The sequence below is a fragment of the Zootoca vivipara genome, chromosome 17 (assembly GCF_963506605.1).
Source record: "Zootoca vivipara chromosome 17, rZooViv1.1, whole genome shotgun sequence".
Classification (NCBI taxonomy): Eukaryota; Metazoa; Chordata; class Lepidosauria; order Squamata; family Lacertidae; genus Zootoca; species Zootoca vivipara.
The window spans coordinates 37511876-37524386 of NC_083292.1; the positions used below are offsets into that span (position 1 = coordinate 37511876).

At 49.6% G+C, this 12511-nt stretch overlaps 1 protein-coding gene across 3 annotated transcripts in view; it reads right to left on the reverse strand.

The window, feature by feature from the left end:
• Positions 1-7117: 7117 nt before the first annotated feature.
• Positions 7118-12511, reverse strand: part of OTUD7B (OTU deubiquitinase 7B) — a 39822-nt gene continuing 34428 nt past the window's right edge. For all 3 annotated transcript variants that reach the window (XM_035097760.2, XM_060269631.1, XM_035097761.2), the window contains exons 11-12: positions 12350-12434; positions 7118-12157 (exon numbers count right to left, since the gene is read on the reverse strand). In XM_035097760.2, coding sequence (XP_034953651.1) covers positions 10808-12157; positions 12350-12434 — 1435 coding nt within the window. In that variant the 3' untranslated portion in view covers positions 7118-10807. The remainder of the gene's footprint in view (positions 12158-12349; positions 12435-12511) is intronic.

The following is a 12511-nucleotide window of genomic DNA, read 5'->3' on the forward strand; positions in this document are numbered from 1 at the left end:
AGGCACCATCTGTTCGAAGAGGCAGGAAACATGGGGTGCTGTGGGGTGGGTGAGGAAAAAGCCCGCAGAAAAGCCACTCGCCTGGAGCCAGAGGCTGGAAAACCTTGGAGGTTGGAGCGATCTTTTCAGCTGAGAAGGAATTTCTCGCCCCCAAAGGGAGAACAGCCCTTCTGCACATTTTGATGGGAGATAAATATATCTGGGGCAGGAGGGAGGAAGCCGGACATGTGGCTCCAATTGATGGCGAAACGTGGGTTGCCCCCCCAAATTATATACAGAGGAGGATGCAAAGCAGGGCCGGCGAGCGTTGCTACCTAGGGAGAGTTCTGAGGGCCATCTGGAAAGCCTTGGAGGGCCACATTTTGTCCTACAGCCTGAGGATTGCCACTTCGCTCTATTCGTCTAACCAGGGGAACTGTAGCTTGTTGAAGGTGCTGGGAATGGTCACTCTGCAAGCCTTAAGAAACTACAGTTCCCAGGATTCTCCGTGACTCTTAATGTGCTATAAGAGTACTTTTAATGTATGGTGCCTCGGCCTAGTATACCTGAAGGAGCATCTCCTCCCCCATCGTTCTGCCCGGACACTGAGGTCCAGCGCTGAGGGCCTTCTGGCGGTTCCCTCGTTGCGAGAAGCCAAGCTACAGGGAACCAGGCAGAGGGCCTTCTCAGCAGTGACGAACGCCCTGTGGAATGCCTTGCCATCAGATGTCAAAGAAATTAAAAACTATCGGACTTTTAGAAGACATTTGAAGGCAGCCCTTTTAAGGGAAGTATCAATGTGGTGACAATAATAGTACAACAAAACAAATAAACACCACCACAAACTAGCTAGTCAATATAAAACCAAATTTACTGGAATAATAGCTGGAGTAGAGATAGGCTAGTAACCATATAATGTTTACTGTGCATGTAATTTGTTTATAGTTGTACTTTTATCCATTCCATGTTCACAGTCTTTCCAGGTCTTGACTTGCACATGGCACCTTAGTATGTTTGTTGTTTGAATAGTTACTAGCCTATCTCTACTCCAGCTATTATTCCAGTAAATTTGGTTTTATATTGACTGGCCAGTTTGTGGTGGTGGTGTTTTATTTTGTTGCCTCCCAAATTAGCCACACTCGGAGCTGGAATTAAACTAGTGGCATCACTCACCCAGCTCCACTGATGGGTGACAGACCTTTATAGAATGATGCAGAGTGGAGAGAGAAAAGCTTTGCTCCTTCTCTAATGTTAAGAACTCCTTGACGCCCTACGAAGCTGAACGTTCAGGACGGATAAAAGAAAGGACTTCTTCACGCAGAAGTAAAGACGGCTTTGAAAGAGGACTGGAAGCATTCATGGAGAGGGGTGATCAATGGCTACCAGCCAGGATGGCTCTGCTCTGAGCTCCCCAGTCAGAGGCAGAAGTGCTTATGAATCCCAGTTGCTAGAAACTGCAGGAGGGGAAGAGTTGATCTTGTGCTCAGATCCTGCTTGTGGGATTCCCACAATAGGCATCTGTTTGGCCACTCTGAGGACAGGATGCTGGACTAGATGGGCCACTGGCCTGATCCAGCGGGGTCATTTGTTCTTCTACTCCTCCTCCAAGTTAAATGCAGCCAGGCGAAACCCACAGTTGCTAAGTGGATCCTCCCCACTCAGAAGCAGTCTACCATCAAAGGCAGGGGACAGGCAGCAGGGGAGTGCCAATGCCTTCTGACCATGTTTGAGACCCTACCCCACCCCACAAACAGGATCTAGCTGACCGCTGCTGGAAACAAGTGGTGGGGGAGAAACCCATGACTCACCTAGAAGCCAGGGCAGTTGTTATATGTTCTGATACATTTCCTAACTCCGATTTCCTCCAAAAATTATCCAGGGCTGTTGCATGTATATTTTATGGATTATTGTTGTTTGCTTGCTAAAAATAACCTCTTAAGAGTTTCTATTTACTTAGGCAGTAGATAAATTTTGATAATTTTAAAAAAACATATTCTAATGAAACCTGGGATTAATTTGATGAGGGGTTGTTGAAAATTGTCCTTAAATAAAACAGCACAACAACAAACATAGCAAGTACCTCAGAAGGTCGTGGACTCCACCTCTTTGGAGGTTTTTAAACAGAGGTTGGATGACCATCTGCCAGGGATTCTTTAGCTGTGATTACTCAATTACAGGGGGCTGGACTAGATGACCACTGTATGATTATCTACCCTGTATTTTGGAAAGTATTTTGGACAAAGGTCCGTATAGTCAAAGCTATGGTTTTCCCAGTAGTGATGTATGGAAGTGAGAGCTGGACCATAAAGAAGGCTGACCGCCGTAGAATTGATGCTTTTGAATTATGGTGCTGGAGGAGACTCTTGATAGTCCCATGGACTGCAAGAAGATCAAACCTATCCATTCTGAAGGAAATCAGCCCTGAGTGCTCACTGGAAGGACAGATCCTGAAGCTGAGGCTCCAATACTTTGGCCACCTCATGAGAAGAGAAGACTCCCTTGAAAAGACCCTGATGTTGGGAAAGATGGAGGGCACAAGGAGAAGGGGATGACAGAGGACGAGATGGTTGGACAGTGTCCTCGAAGCTACGAACATGAGTCTGACCAAACTGTGGGAGGCAGTGCAAGACAGGAGTGCCTGGCGTGCTCTGGTCCATGGGGTCACGAAGAGTCGGACACGACTAAACAACAACAATTTTGGAAAGTTGTTTATTCACTATGCATTTGAAAACCACTTTAAGATATCAACACCCAGTTTTGCACGATGGGGCCTGAAATCAAGGAACAGGTTTTCAGCTATTTTGGGGGGGAAAGATTGGATGCCATTTCGAATCAAGATGGTGGCAGACTGAGCCTTTCAAAGCTGCACTGATTTCAAAACTGCAGATTTGTTCGGGTTTCTTAGAATTTCTGATCCACACCAAGTATGAGACAAGGCTGCTAGGAATAATCAGTGTCTTCCATCACCTTCTCTCTCCATCCCAGGAATTAAAAGGATAAGTGCACAGCCTAGATCTTGACCGAAAGGGCAACCTGTCATGAGAAATCACACAGACTTTATCGGATTAAGGCCACGTAATTGGCTTGAAGCGGCCAAATGGTGTGAGCTTCACTTCTTCTGCGAGAGGGAGGAGAAAGCCGATTGGGCAAACATCGCTGTTTGTGATAGGAAGTTAAAAGAGGAAGCCAGTGATGTGTGTGTGTGTGTGTGTGTGTGTGTGTGTGAAATGCCAAACCATATCTGTAAAGAGGCACCCTAATTTCGATCCAGAGACCCATCTCTGCTTGGGGAAGGGCGCTGCACTTGCACAGGAGGGTGGGAGAAGAGAAATCGACCCTTTAAAATGTCCCCATCCTCCTTCGATTCCATCACAGAGCTGTAGGTTGGAAGGGACCCTTAGGGTCATCTAGCCCAACCCGCTACAAGGAAGGAATCACAGCTCAAAGCCCCAGAGAGACACTGCCAGTTAGTGAGAACAGTATTGAGCTAGATGAGGCCAGGGCGATTAGGAAGATACCCCAGTATTTGTGTGTGTGTGTCTAATTTGAAGGACACCAGGAAAGGGAGGGGGGACGACAAAAAGCCAAGGGTGTTTTCTTACCCTTGGTGTGGGGTAAGGCCTCCCTGAAGAGGGGCACCATCTCACGTGAGAGGCCTCTGCAATATGAACACAACAAAATGTTCCTTCCCATGTAACCAGAGCCCAAGGAAAAGCAAGCAACAGAAGACCTTGGCCTCCTGCAGACGCGTCCCAGGCAGGTAACCAAAGATTACCGTACATTTGTCTCTTGGTGTGGAAAAGCAGGGGACGAGATACAGGAAAAACCAGTGTGTGCATGTTCAGATCAGAGGTGGGGAAGCTGTGGCCCTTCCAGACCTCTCTATTAGGCTCTCCTCACCGGTCCCCCTTTGCACCCAGGGCACTTTTTGCCTGGCTGGAAAGTGTTCTGGAAGTTGGAAGATACCTCTCCAGATACAGGACAGAGAGAGGAATTAGCTGAAAGTAAAAGGGCAAAGTTTTATTCATTTCTCTATTTCTGTATGCGGCCCTCAGAAAGTTGTCCAGAAGGAAATGTGGCCCCTGACTGCGAGATCTTGCGAGGGCAGTGTTCCTCACTTCTGGTTCAAATGAATCAACTGGAAATGGCTTGAAATTCCTGCCCCCTCTTTCTGTTTGGACCAATTGTGTTATCATAATCTATCTATGCAGGTCCAGCTCTGAAGCAGCGGTCTCTTGCCAAACCCCAGAGGATTTGAAAAACACCAGTCTATAAAGTAGCGGCTGCGTCACACCATAACTAACCCCCCCCCCTAAGAAACCCCACATTCTTGCAGTGATGGGATTCCAAGATTCCTCTTGCTTTTAAGATGATTCAGATGTTCCGGCATTCGTCTCTGACCTTTAAAACACGTCCCAGGACTGGGTTTGGGCTTCCACCACGCCCATCCAGATCCAAAAAGGCGTTTCCCAGCCCTCAAAAGCAGAAAGTGGAAAATAAGTAGCCGCAGATGGGCAGATGGACCATTTTAAAGCCCGTTCCGTTTTGTCCTAAATTCAGAGGGCCCTGACCCAAGTAAAGGGAGTTGCAGCGAAGCCCGACTGCAAACAAGGACCACAGCTGGGTGGGTAGGACACCTGCTTGGCATGCAGAAGGTCTCAGGTTCAATCCCTGGCCCCTCCAAGTCGTGCTTGGGAAGATGCATTTCTGAAACCCTGGAAAGCAGCTACTACTCAGTGTAGACAACCCTGAGATACTGGACCCCTGGGCTAACTCGGTATAAGGTCTTGATCCGATGACCAGGTACCTTCTGTTTCTATGAAGGCAGGCCCTACCATTGGGCAGACTGAGCAGCTGTAAGCTTAGCAGGGGACACAGTATGGATACCCCTGAGCTGCCTACTGCCCTCTGGTGGAGGGGAAGACCCATCGCACTGTTCAGTTACCAGCCTGGCCAGGCAGCTTTCATACATTGAATTGGTTGTGCGTATGCCCTCTTGACCAATGGCCTCTGGTGGGAAAATATAGGTCAAAAGGTAAAGGACCCCTGGATGGTTCAGTCCAGTCAAAGGCGACTGTGGGGTTGCGGTGCTCATCTTGCTTTTCAGGCCGAGGGAGCCGGCGTTAGTCCACAGACAGCTTTCCGGATCATGTGGCCAGCATGACTAAGCCACTTCTGGCGCAATGGGACACCGTGACGGAAACCAGAGCACACGGAAATGCTGTTTAACTTCCCGCCATAGTGGTACCTATTTATCTACTTGCCCTGGTGTGCTTTCGAACTGCTAGGTTGGCAGGAGCTGGGACAGAGCAACGGGAGCTCACCCTGTCGCGGGGATTCGAACCGCCGACCTTCCGACCTGCCAGCCCGAGGCTCAGTGGTTTAGACCACAGTGCCACCCACGTCCCCTTGGGAAAATATATTGGGGGACTGTCCCAGGGCAGGTTCATTAAGAGGCTCCCCGCCATCTGCAAACCCCAAGGGCTGATCTGTGCGCTGGGTGGTGGAATGCAATGCAGGGGGTTGGTCTAGATGACTCTAGGGGCCCCTTTCAACTCTATGGTTCTTTCTGTGCCCCGGAGGCTCCTCTGCTGCACACCAGCTTCCCTCCCTATGAGTCACTGAGCTGATTCACAACATGTTAAAAACAAGCCAACCAGAAATTATAGAGTTTTAAGTGAGACCGGACAGCAAGCGACCCCTAGCGTTCAGTTGAGGCACTGCAGGAGCAAAGCAAATAAAAAGTTGCCCACACCGATATATGTTTAAATAAAGTTGCGGTTTCTTTAAAAATAGTTTTTTTTATTGTCAACAACAACGGGAGAATTAATTCAGGTCACTTCTCGGACAACTAGCAGGAAAAAAAACCCATAAAAGAGAAACCTTTCTATGGAGACTCTACAAGCTGGTTAAAGTTATACCCTGGACTTTTTAAAATTAATCCCTTGGAACAACAACAAAAACAAACAAACCCCACAGTCATTCTATCTCCCCCCCCACTCCAGAAAAAAAGCAAATTGAAAGAAACTGAGACAGAACCTTAGTTAATGAGCTCGCATAGAATAAACGAAACTAAAAACCGTTGTCCAATGAGGCTTTTTTTTTTTGCTGTGCAAAATGTATTGTTGTGCATATTTCTATATATATATATTTATTTTTTTATATATTTTTTCAAACGTTTATGCCTCTAGACTCAGCAATGACAGTACTTGGGTTCATCCCAACCACTCTAACCTATTGAAGGGCGGGGGGGGGGAGAGGAAGGGACAGTCCAGCGGATGTCCTAGCATAAGAAATGTCAAGAGCCACAGCTTGGGATTCACCCCATTTCCTTCCTTTGCACAAGAAAGTGTGCCAAACTGTGTTTTTGTTTTAATTTCCAACCCCAGCCCTCCCCCCCTTCAAAAAAACCCAGAGGGGAAACTTGTGGCCGTAGTGTGGCAGAACCACTCCTGACCACCAGAGGGGGCTGGACCACAATCAAACATACCATTCTTCTCCCCACCCCCACCCCCAAACAAACATACATAGACAAACCACAAACCTCACCTTTCTAGAAGGGAAAAAAAATGTATGTTTCTGAAATGAAAAGGTGCTTGAAAATTCAGACTGCTTAACTCTCCCTCTTGCAACCTAGCCTTTTCTAAAAAGAAAAAAAAGGGGGGGGTGTACCATAAAACATTTTAATTGTAGTTTTCAGCTGCCTAGGCAATGGGTTTTTAGGGGGGGGGAACGAAGAAGGGGTTTGCATCAGTTCAATAAATAAGATGTCTTTTTTAAATATTCCCTTTTAAGGAATGAAGAATGAGGTTAGGGTGGGAAGAGATGTTCGCCATAAAGGAAACAAGGTGGAATATTATAAAAAAATTGATTTATTTTTTTAAAAAAACTAAAGACAGTCAGACACAGCTACACTGATTCAGTCCCCCCCCCCACGTATGAGAAAGTTAATTAATTAGAATTCATCATGACGTCATTAAGGCGGGAAGGCTTTGGAGTTTGGGCGTTAGTTTGCACTCTGGTGTTTACAGAAGAAAAATACTTTTTTTTAGAAAAAAACAAACTCAAAAATGCTTCAAGTCCATTTCTACCCTTGATTTTTTTTTAAAGTACTACAACCTAATTACAGAAACAATAATATTATTAATGAAATAAGACCAGACACAAGAGACCAGTGACTAACCATTGAGGCGAGATCTGAAGAAATTACAATTTTTCAGTTGGAGGGGGGAAGGGCTGTAAGCCACTTGTTAGCTCTACGCAGAGTAGACCCCTAGAAATTCATCCCTGTCGACTAGTTTAGGTCCATTAATTTCAACAGGGTCTAAGCAAGGACTTGGGTGGGTGCCAACCATGCTGTCATAATGCAAATAAAAAAATGAATGGAGGTCACCCTAATTTTGGCCTTATGATACTCTAGCACAGGCATCCCCAAACTTCGGTCCTCCAGATGTTTGGGACTACAATTCCCATCTTCCCTGACCACTGGTCCTGTTAGCTAGGGGTCATTGGAGTTGTAGGCCAAAACACCTGGAGGGCCGTAGTTTGGGGGTGCCTGCTCTAGCAGGTGGGAAACTTGGGTTAATATTAAAATGAAAAAAAAAATTACTTTTTTTGGGGGGGGGCTGGTGGTTTCCAAATGGCTGCAAAACCTTCCATGATCAAATCTTCCAACCTCGCCATTCCCCTTTTCCAGACTACATACATACACGTATCCACCTTTAATGGCCCGATTCATCCAGAGGGGTGTTCGTTTAAAATACAGATCAAACTTTGCAAAAAAAAAAACCCAAAACCATTCAAAGATGAATGCAGAAAGATGACAAGAGATGCAACCGTTTCATCCAAAAGGAAAAGCCCCAGGAAAATATATTTGGGCAGGCATAGGCAAACTCGGCCCTCCAGATGTTTTGGGACTAAAACTCTCACCATCCCTAGCTAACAGGACCAGTGGTCAGGGATGATGGGAATTGTAGCATCAAAACATCTGGAGTTTGCCTATGCCTGTACTTGGGAGATTTTTTAGGGGGTGGAAAAGAACATGTATATACACACACACACACACACAGCCCACACATCACGAGCAAAGAAAATTCGGCTACTTCCCAGCTGGGCAGCAATATCTTTACTGTAATTTTAACTATGTGCGTTATGGAGCTGTGAGCACAACTCAAGGCGGCCTTCCTTCAAAGGGTTTCTTGCTATTTAGCAAAGGATGCTTCAGGCATCGAAAATTACCTGGGGTACTCTCTCTCTCCCCCCCCTCTCCCTCTCTCTCCAGGTGTTTCCACTGAAGAGGCCCAAGTTGCCTGGCTAGACACCCCCCCCCCCCAGGAACAAGCACCCAAATTGTTTACCCAATGAAATAAAGGGAGGAGCAATGTCTGCGGCCCTCGACTCCCATCAGCTGGCATAGCCGAGGGCCAGAGGTTATGGTAGCTGGAGGGATGAAGGCTCTCCATCCTTCTCCTGACCCAGGAGATCGCAGGTGCCGCTGAACTACGACTCCCATCACCGCCTCTCGCCCCACCGCTACAACTCCCTCGCCACAGCAGATGGGAGTTGTAGTTCAGCCACGTCCGGAAAGCAAAAGGCTCCTCATTTCTGCACAGGCCTTTGCCTCTTCCATCAGAGTGGAGAACTGCACACAGGGAGTTCCGCGTCCTAATCATTCACCCCCCACTCCAGTCTTCTGCTAGCTCCACGCAGCCACCCCTGACCAGGGAAAAATAAGCCATCAGCTCTGAAATCCGTGAAGATTTGAAATTGTCAGTGGACACCGCCCCGACCGTAGCAAAGGTGGACGGGTGGGGCAGAGCCTCCGTCCCACATGGGGTTGGGAGAGGACCCTCCCTGCAAAATCCCACTCCCCTTTCGTACAAGGCAGCCAAGCCCTCGACAGGCTGAGCCCGACGGTTTGTATGAGCACCCTCATTCTTTTTACCCCTTCCTCCAAAAGAAGCTATGAAGAAAACTGCTCCTTGCACCACCCCATCCCCATTAAGGCAGCGCAAAGGAGCATCAGAGAACTGAGAAAACAACCCCAAGTTTTGTTTCGTCTTTTGTTCATTCGTTCCGTTTTTTTTAAGTACACTTGCATTATCCCTCTTGGTCCTACCCTGGCAGCTTTGGAGTGGAAAAATAATTGCATAGTTTCGGAGACTCGTCAGCGAGTCAGATGTACCTCCCCACCGCCACTGGACACCGGATCTTGCCCGCTTTACACCCCCCTCCCCCCATTCTTCGCTTTTTGTGGGCTCCCACTCAAACCCGTGTCAGGCGGAAGTTTCCAAGGCTGTTCCCTATCCTGGGGAAATAAACATTCACATTGCAGCAGCAAAGGTAGGTGCATGGGGGGGGGGGATTTTCTAAAAACGGCAAAGACTTCCAAGGGCTTGGGGGGGGGAATTTGTGGGAAAACGGGGATCAATCCCCCCCAAAATGAGAAAAATATAGTGTATAGTTAGTTTTCTGTTTTTTACATCCCTCCCACCCACCACCCACCACCCCAGCTTCCTCTAACACAAATGTAGAGCCCTGTTAAAAATATATATCTATAATTCTTTAGTATTTTACTCATCATTCCCACAGTCAAAGTATCGGCTCGGCAAAAGAGAGCCAGATTATTTCTACTCAGCAGAACAGAGGTAGTCTAGGAGAAAACAAAACAAAACAAAACAAAACAGCTCGTGCGGGAAGGAAGTGATTCTCTGCAGGTAAAGAGAATTTGTATACACGTGTAAACTGCGTTGTAGAGGGGCCGTGGCAATCATACCACAGTGATGCCCAGATAACTCTCTTTTGTCCCCCCACCCCGGTTTTCAAGTTGTTTGCAGAGGTTTATTGCTCTTAACGAAGTCCCCACCAATTCAAGTTCTGGTTTCTATTCCCACCCCGCACCCCCAAAGTAGGTATGACCATCTCAAGAACAGGCTCGGGTTTTTGTTTTTTTGCTTTTTTGCACAGTAAAAAACTCTCTCTCTCTCACGCACACACACACTCAGTATTGCGACTTGATGGTTCCCTCCCTCCCTTTGCCCACCCCACCCACAGCTCCCTACAAGAGAGGGTCTTTTTTGTTTGTTTTAATAAAAAATATATCTTTTTAAAAAGAATATCTCAAGCCCAACTCATCTAAAAAGGCTTCGAAGCTAGCTGCGACAGACCGGAGAGGATTGCGGGAAGGAGAGGGGCAGAATCTGGACAAGGCGGAGGTAACAGAACTGTTGAGACTCAAGAGAAAGGGGGAAAGGTCCTTTTTCCAACTTAAAAAAAGCCATGTTTTAAGGAGTGGGGGTGGGAGAAAACCTAAAAATATTTTTTTAAAAAATCAAAAAAGCCAGTTAATATTACTTAATAAAAAGAGAAAAAAAAGATTTCAAACTTTTTGGGGGGGAAATGTAGGGATGGTGGGTTTAATCCCTTTGAAATGAAAAAAGAAAAATCACGTCGGGGGCAGAAAGCCCCCCTCCCCTCAACACCATGTATGTTTTACCCTTGGAATTCAAAGCTTTGGTCTAGAAGATCTGCTCGGTTCGACGGCTTCCGACCTGCAAAACTCAAACCTTCCCGTTTCCTCCAGCCCTTTGCCAATCCTCTCTGCTCTCCAACAGCGTTTTGTTGCCCTCTCTCCACTCTCCCCCAAAAGCAAGGGGTGTCTCGGCTTCCACCCCAAGCCCCCCACCAGCAGCTTGCCGCCCCCTCTGACACTGGCCAGCCCTTCTCCTCGAAGAGGCGGGGAGGGGGGGCGAGGGGAAGGGAGGACGCGTTATTGCATTGCCCACGGATCGCGTGGGTCCGGGGACCAGGAAGTCCGGAGCCTGGCCCTTCAGAACCTGTGTATCAAGGCCTCCCTCTCCCTCTCCTTGCGCTTCAGCTCCTCCTTGTAGCAGCAGGAGCAGTAGTTCCCAGTCTCCGGGTGCCCGTAAAAGCTGCAGTTCGGCTGTTTGCATTTCGTCTGCTGGAGGTTGTAGAGCAGCCGGGCTTTGCTTCGCTCGGCGCCTTTCGGAGAGCAGCCACCTGCCTCCGTGTACTCCCGGAAGCCGTTGGTGGGCAGGCCCGGGCAGGGAGAGGGGTCACAGTCTGCCCCCACGTAGCCGGGGGGCGTGTCCGTCTCGGTGGGAGAGAAGCGCCCGCCCAGGTGGGAAGGGCTGGTCTGGTATGGGTGAGGACGGCCCGGTGGACAGTGCCTGGGCAACGTGGCATAGGGGGGCAGGGGGCCACAGGGGCCGCCAGCAAGCTGCCTTCGGCTCTCTTGGTAGCTGGGTGGGTGGGAGCCCTCCACGCCACCCGTCATGGAGGGGCGGGGGATGGTGAAGACCCCTGAGTAGCTGGATGGGAAGCCGGCCATCTTAGCCCCCACAGCGGCCAGGTCAGGGCTCTGGAGCCCGTACGGCGGGAGCCCCGGGGGGTACGCCGTGCCCAGCAAGCCCTCCTCGCCTTTGAGGGGGTTGCCGTCCGAGTCCGGCCTCTTGGCCGCCGCCCCGCTGCTGCCCAATGCCACGGCTGCCTTCCTCTCCGCTTCCTTCTGCTTCTGCTCTGCCGAGAAGCGCTCCTCAGCATCCGAGAGGTACCGCTGGATCATCTCCTCCTGGAACGGGTGCCGGTGGCTGGTCTTGAGCTGCCCGGCGAAAATGAACTTCCGCTCCCCTTGCATGGCGGCCCGCAGGATGCTCAAACTCAGCCGGACGTCGCTGCTGTACTTGCAGCCGTCCGGCGGCTTCTCGGCGGCCGCCTTGCCCACGGCGCACGGCTTCTCGGGTGGAGTGGCCGAGTCACTCGATAGCGCCTCGTCCTTGCTGCCCTTCCTCACCTTGACGGAGCCCTTCTTCTTCTTCTTCTCCAGGGTCTCACCCCCTTGCCCGTTGCTGACGCCCCCCTTGACCGTCCGGCTGTGCATCAGCCCCCCCATGTTCTTCTTCAGCTTGCTGCCCAGCGTCTTGCCAAAGCTGCCAAGCTTGTTGGCCACTGAGTCAGCCCGCTTCTTCTCCTTGTCCTTCTCCCGCTCCTTCTTGGTCTTCTCCTTCTCCTTGTCCTTGCTGCTGCTGCATTTGCTGCCCCCGCTGTTGCTGGCTGAGCTGCTGCACACAGACTCCTTGTCCGAGTCACCCGAGTCGGCCGCCGACCGGGCATCGTCCCCTGCGGAAGCAGTCGGCGACTCGGGCTGCGCAAGAGGCGCCTGGGGAAAGTGGGGCAGGAGAGAGAGAGAGAGAGAGAGGTAAGCGGACATAGCAAGGGTCTGCTTTGCCCTCTTTCGGGGTGGGGGGTGGGTCTTCTGTTAGCCCCTGGCGTTCCCTCCACGCCAGAGCAGAACAGGAACCGGCTTTTAGGACACCTGCCCTCCTCCGAACTGGATGGAGGTTTCCCTTACCTGCATTTCGCAAGGCAACGTGATCCACTTTACATTCATGTAGCTGTGCAGTAGGTGCAGCTTGGCTTCCAGCGAGAGGGTCACACTAAATGAAAACAACGGGGAAAGACGCGAGTCAAAAGTCGGAGCTGAAAGACTCCCTGTAGGATCTCTCCAACACTC